Source organism: Prunus mume, linkage group LG7 (genome assembly GCF_029339155.1).
Source record: "Prunus mume cultivar Tortuosa linkage group LG7, ASM2933915v1, whole genome shotgun sequence".
NCBI classification, from domain to species: Eukaryota; Viridiplantae; Streptophyta; class Magnoliopsida; order Rosales; family Rosaceae; genus Prunus; species Prunus mume.
The window spans coordinates 11,832,511-11,839,283 of NC_142704.1; the positions used below are offsets into that span (position 1 = coordinate 11,832,511).

At 35.7% G+C, this 6,773-nt stretch overlaps 1 protein-coding gene and 1 non-coding gene across 4 annotated transcripts; both read left to right on the forward strand.

Annotated features, from left to right (window-relative positions):
- Positions 1 to 305: 305 nt before the first annotated feature.
- LOC103336638 (GDP-mannose transporter GONST3) lies at positions 306 to 3,894 on the forward strand. 3 transcript variants are annotated; one of them, XM_008239707.3, is made up of 6 exons: positions 306 to 549; positions 706 to 834; positions 1,012 to 1,051; positions 1,724 to 1,799; positions 1,883 to 2,083; positions 2,246 to 3,894. In XM_008239707.3, the coding sequence occupies exons 1-6, from the start codon at positions 540 to 542 to the stop codon at positions 3,389 to 3,391; spliced, it is 1,602 nt and encodes a 533-aa protein (XP_008237929.2). In that variant the 5' UTR covers positions 306 to 539; the 3' UTR covers positions 3,392 to 3,894. The 3 variants fall into 3 exon arrangements, with proteins under 3 accessions (XP_008237929.2, XP_088897594.1, XP_088897595.1); XM_089041469.1 differs by lacking the exon at positions 306 to 549 and having other exon boundaries at positions 787 to 834; positions 1,012 to 1,076; XM_089041468.1 differs by lacking the exons at positions 306 to 549; positions 1,012 to 1,051.
- Positions 3,895 to 6,440: 2,546 nt separating this feature from the next.
- TRNAW-CCA (transfer RNA tryptophan (anticodon CCA)) lies at positions 6,441 to 6,512 on the forward strand. Its single transcript has one exon. It is a non-coding gene; the product is annotated as a tRNA-Trp (tRNA).
- Positions 6,513 to 6,773: the final 261 nt, after the last annotated feature.

Genomic DNA, 6,773 nt, shown 5'->3' on the forward strand with positions numbered 1-6,773 from the left:
AACTCCAAATCAATTCGGGTCCGTTTGGAAGTACTGCTGAACGGATTAAAAGTGCTTTCAGACAATCAAAAGCCCTCTAACAAAAATCCTTATGGGCCGTAGAAGTGTTTTTTGAAGAAGCATCTGTCATATGCTTATTTAGGAAAAAGTACTTCGATTTCTTAGGAAAATTTTAATATTTTTATAATATAAGCGCTTCTAAAAGTGCTTCTTAGAGAAGCAGTTCCAAACACGCCCTTCGTTAGTAGCATGTTGTAGTTTAGACTATCAATTCTAAAAAAAATAACTTCAATTCACAAATAAGAAATAATCAATGGAATTAAGAAAATAAAATAAGAAAAAAAACACGGGAGAATTCTCCGAAAAAAGACCGCGAAGCGAACAGCGGTGGTGCATTGATACCCTTCCCTCTCCAACTAAAATTGTTTCTCTGTTCCCCCATTTCACCCCCAAAAAAAAAAAAAAAAAATTGTTTCTCTGTTTTTATTTATTTCTCAAATTCAAACCCTTCTGAATTTCCCCCTCTGCTTGACGAACTTATGGGCACAGGTATCTCGCATAAACCCTGGTTAATCGTTGCTTTTCTACATACCCATTTGCTTTTTCTTTTTTTATGCCTCTCCGGGCATTTGGATTTTTTTTATTTCATTCAATTGGATTTTTTTTGTGTGCTTATTCTTGCTTTGATTGATTGGTGAATTTCAGCACGTAGTTTGACGGAGGAAGGGAGAAATGGGGGCAGGGAACTTACTTGGGACGATAAGGAGGTTTGTGGGCACTATCTGGTTCGCTTTTGTCCTTTGGATCTCTTCGCCAATACTCGAAGCGATATAGGTGCATTGCTATTCAATTCGTATTGAATTACACCTTTTTAACAGTCTATCTGGTTGCTTAGAAAAACCAACAAGGAATCACGATTCTGAATTTTAGTTTTTTGAATCATTTGCTTTTTTAATATGTTTGGAGAGAGCAACGCATCAATAACAGCACATCTTTTGTTTTCTTAATCAGGACCCTGCCCTAGAATACATGACCCCAAGCTGAAAGAAAGGTGATTAACGGGATATTTTGTGTAGGTTAGGATTTTCCTGTGGGAAATGTTACTTGGGTTTTCATCTTGCGTTTTTTCAGTGCATCCAAATTGAATGAAATATAATTATAAAGTCCTTCCCTTTTTCGCATGTCAACTTAATTGCTTTCATGATTTTGCTAACAATCTCCATTTTTATGAATAACTATTTGCTTTATATGTGTGGAATGATATGTTAGTTGCTTGTTGATGTTTCACATGTCATGATGTGCTGCTTTTTTCATTATTTTTTTTAAGGGTTCTGTTCCTGGTGCTTGAACCCTTCGCAAGCCTTTTTTCTTTTTTCTTTTTTTTCATTTTCTTACCTGTAAACAGTTGATGAATAAATATTTTTACACTGCCTGGAAAAGGGTTTATCATTGCTAGCTTTCATAGGAGCATCTAGATTGTTCTGTCAAAAGTTGAACTTTTTTTCTTAAAGATCAGATTATCATCTGAGTTCATTTAATACACTCTCTTCCTTTTCATCAGAAAACTTGAGAACTTGCTGTTTTCGTTTTCGTATAAAACACAAAATACATCACCTGCTGCCTGCTACATTTTTTTTTTCTTCCCTTTTTACCTGATATGGCATTGTGATTATATTCTATTGTCTCAGTTTTAAGTTGTTTTTTTATATGTTGGTGATTTTAGTTTTGAGAAGTCCCCACAGCATGATGCATATGTGGCCAAGTTTGAAGCTGAACTTGCTCAGTTTTGTGAGATATTGGTAAGTTGCACTTCTAGCCAGTGGGCATTATGATCTCGAATTATTCACATGTATGTCTTTGTCTTATTCTACTTGCATTGCAGGTGATGGATTTGGATAGAAGAGTAAGGCGTGAGCGAGAACGCCGTCATCAGGAGGTGGAACCTGCACCGCCACATCCACCGTCAACTGAACAGTATGAACAGTTGTCTGTTGTGGAGGAAAAATTAAAGAACTTACTTGAACAAGTGGAGGCCCTTGGTGAAGCTGGGAAGATGGATGAAGCTGAAGCGCCCATGAGAAAGGTGTTGCTATTCTTTCCTGATTTTTCCGTTAAACATTTGTTTCCAAATTGTGCAAATAATTTTACCAGGAAGTCTGTGCACCCTGTGGTTCTGGCAACCAGGTGCATTTTCCCTATCCTGTTTTTCTTGATGGACTAACAGAATCTTTTGATCCTGTGATAGATGCCTAATAATAATGGTGTGGAGAATCCTGAAGCTGGTCAGGGCCGTCAGGTCCAGGGTGGTTCTAGTTCCCCCACTCTCTTAGGTAATAGCCAATCAAACTGGTATAGTGTTTTACTCCAGCAAATCTCAGTCTATGGGGTAGCCGCTGGCTACTGCTTATCTGCCTCGTTGCTTTCCATCATCAACAAATGGGCTGTCGTGAAATTTCCTTATCCTGGGGCACTAACTGCTTTACAGTATTTTACAAGTGTTATTGGGGTCCTCGTTTGTGGCCAGCTTAAGTTGATAGAGTATGATTCGCTTTACCTACTTACCATGTGGCGCTTCCTACCAGCAGCAATTATATTCTACCTCTCTCTCTTCACTAACAGTGAGCTCCTTCTCCATGCTAATGTTGACACTTTCATTGTCTTTCGTTCTGTTGTTCCAATTTTTGTTGCCATAGGAGAGACTCTTTTCTTGCATCAACCATGGCCATCAATGAGGACATGGACCTCACTTGCCACTATTTTTGGGGGAAGTGTGATTTTTGTTCTAACAGATTACCAGTTCACAGTAACGGCTTATAGTTGGGCTCTAGCTTACTTGGTAAGCATGTCCATAGACTTTGTCTACATAAAGCATGTGGTAATGACCATTGGTTTAAATACATGGGGTCTTGTACTGTATAACAATCTTGAGGCTCTTCTACTGTTTCCGTTGGAACTACTTGTAATGGGTGAATTGAAGAAGATTAAGCATGAAATCTCAGATGAATCAGATTGGTATTCTCTTGAGGTGCTTTTTCCAGTGGGGTTATCATGTTTATTTGGTTTATCCATCTCTTTCTTTGGTTTTTCTTGCCGAAGGGCTATTTCTGCAACTGGATTTACTGTTCTTGGTATAGTGAACAAATTATTAACAGTTGTGATTAATCTGGTTATTTGGGACAAACATTCAACCTTTGTTGGTACAGTGGGCCTGTTGATATGCATGGCAGGTGGTGTTATGTATCAGCAATCTACAAGCAAGAAGCCTAAGGATGTGAATCAAGTAAAAGCACAAGAGACTGAGGAAGAAAAACAAAAGTTAATTGAAATGAAAAGCAGCTTAGAAAGCAAGAACAATGAGAAATGGACTGTTGAATCTGAAGGGGGGAAATGACAGACGGCTTTTTTCAAGGTAATATTGTTCCGTTCTTTTGTGGCTTCTGGATTTAATTTTTCTCCAATTCAGATTTATTGATTGATAAGTCGCCGGTGGCAACTTCTCATTGAGATGAGTTAAAGACAGTTTGTGTTTGACAAAACACACATGATCGACATGTTGGTTAAATGAGTTATATTTTTCAGCCACAAAATTCTTTGTACTGATGATTAATTTCTTAAGCCTCATCAGCAGCATTATTCGACCGGAGTGTTCCTGTCAGATGAAATGTTGCATTCTTTTGTTCTGTAAATTTATATTCATAAAAAAAGTCCCAGTAGCAATAGCAACGCCTTATTTGTTGTAAGGATGCAGTGCGGGATGTCTAAAGACATGCCTGCTAATGACAAAATGTAAAAATCACGGGAGATAGTGTTGTAAGCAGTTCGCAATTCTGTGTAACATTTTTGAATGAGTATAAAAGGGTTTGGTTTACCTGTTGGTAATTACCAAAAAGAACATATTTTGTTTTGAGGATTATATTTTAGAATAGGTGATATATGTTTTGCAATAGTATCTATTATCCATTTTTATCAAGGTTTTTCATGCCTTCTGATACATGTACTCCAAAATTTATGGAATTTCCTCTTCCCCTCCCTACCCCAAATAAATTAAAATAAAATAAAATAAAAATTACAGGAAAACTTCTGGATTAAATACAACTATATGGTGGTGAAGTGTAATTGTCATAAATTGTTTTGTTTGAGCTTGTTGGAGCATGAAATTTTGGGTCCTCCAATAAGTAATTTGATTTTCATGTTGAGAAGTTAGACGCCATCTTCAATTGTCACAAGTGGGTGAGGAAGGTGGTACCTGCAAGAAAACACTTTGAAGCTCAAGTAAGTGTTTGTTCAGGAATGTTGCAGTAGAATCAATCATCCCTTTCTTCCCATATGTTGGGGGATTAGTTGGCCTTTTATAGGCACTGAACCGTTAGACTAGGAGTCCCATATCCCTTATTTATCTCCATGTTCAATGGTAGTGGATATCATGTTGATTCCCTCCACTCTCTCAAATTTCGGGTTCATGGGAAGTGACTTGTTACTTGGGCCTTAGCTTTTACTCCCACAGAGCTAAATTCATAAATCAACATGGTAGCTGTGCTCTGGCTATGCTCTATGGTCTTCTTTTTGCTCAAGAGATGGTTTTCTTCATGATCTTATTTTGGACTCTGATGCTCTTGCTGCTGTTCAAATGGTGTTGGCTGAGGAGGAATGTATAGTTGCAATAGAAGAAGGTAATATTGTCAATGAGATAAAAACATCTCTCAGTCTTTTTGGTCCATGGTGATTCAATAAAGACCACATTTAGCAAACAAAGGTTGCTCATAGTCTAAGAGCACCACCATGCTCTTTGAGTGACTTTACATGATTGTATGATTTGGATGATGGACTTGTTTCATTAGTTCAAGCGGATGCTGTTCTAAATTAGTAAATTTAGGTTTTAATAAAAAAATTTCACTTTTGGAAAAAGCCAAAACATTTTCAAAAAAGACAGAAAAACCTCTCAACTTTCAAATTAAAGACATGCAAATGTAAAGGATTCTTTAGGAAATCCAAAAATAAATAAGGGTAATTTTGTCCATTTTGGCTTTTTTTACAAAATTTCTCTCTCCTTTGTGTTTTTCCAAAGTCTTCCTTGTAAATTCTACTTTTTTTTAATATTTAATTAATTCTCTTAAAAAAGAATTACAATTAAGTCCATTTTAAGCGTGACATATTATATAAAAACTCATATAAGTCTATTTGGAGAGAAAAACTCAAAATTAAACACTTGTCATTTTCCAATGGGTAAATTGCGAATACCCCCTTAGACGATCTCCAACCCTAAAGGACTCAAACTCAAAATTTCACCCTCCAACTGTTCATATATTTTTAGGCCTCAAACTTTTTTTTCCTCTAACCTTGCGAACTTATAATTTGAGTCCGCAACTTTATTAAATTGTTAAAGAATAATATAATCCTATTTTGTTTTCGTGGTTAATTTTTTTTTAGTTAATTTTTGCATATTACTATGTGATTTTTTTTTTTGAACATTTTGACATAAATTTTTTGAAACATAATTTTATTAACAAATTGATGGGTATGTATAGAGTTTATGATATGTTTTGAGGTTGCATCCAATTTAGAATAATATGTTTACTTATTTTTACCTTTAGATTTAAATTTCAGTTGTTGGATAATTTTTTTTCCTGTTGATCCAACCAAAATTTAATATCAGCCGTTAATTTCTAGCCTTTCGGTTTGGAAATTTACTTTTTTGAAGTGCAGCCATAGAAGTGCAATTTTAAGTTGCCTAGACTTTGACACGTGGCCAGAAACTTGGGTTAGTGGGCAATAGCCCATCATTTGCTTCAAATGAGGACCCATGTGGCTCTTGTTTGCTGCAAATTGGGCCCCACAAAAATTCTACCTGGACTGGAATCTGGGGCCAAATTCTACCCCATTGTTCAGTTAACTCAAATTTCCCCCCCTCCAAATATATGGGTTAGAGAAGGTTTTGGACTAAAAATCTCAAATTTTGGGTTTTGCCTCCCATGGTTGGAGATGCCTTCCAATAACAAGTGACTAATTTGGGAGTTTTCTCTCCAAATAGGTTTTATATGAATTTTTATATAATATATCATGTTAGAATGAGTCTATTTGTAAGAAGCAAAAAGAAAAAAAAAAAAAAAAAAGAATTGCATTTCCCCAAGCCATTTTATGTGTTGAATATTTTAGGGATTTAGAATTGGGCTTCAAAAATGAAAGAAGCAATTATAAAACAAGGACTCCAACAACAAAAAATAATAATAAAACAAGGGCAATATCAGCATTCCTTCTTAAAGACAATAATATATATATATATATATATATATTGTTTTGGATGGTAAACACAAACTTGATAGAATGTTGGGAAATATTCGAATATTTGAGGTTATGGATAATTCCTGTCCCATCAGAGAGCCGCTACTCTTGGGTCGCTTTCTCCCTGTTAAAATTTAAATAAAATAGCTTTCATCATACAAGGATCCGTGGCGCAATGGTAGCGCGTCTGACTCCAGATCAGAAGGTTGCGTGTTCGATTCACGTCGGGTTCAAATTTTGAGATTCATTTTTGACACTTTTTTTTTTAAAAAAATTATCACTTGAATGGAAGCATAGTTTTTTTATATTTATAAATACTAAGAGATATCCCACATTCGAAAGGTATGATTAATCTTTGTTTGGGATTCGGCTTGTTCCTAACCATAAAGTGATTCAAACGGGTCATTAAGGCACCAAGTAGTTCGCCAATTGAAGGTGATAATTTACCAACCGCACCACACCTTATGGTTGAAGCATAACTTTTTGTTTTATGT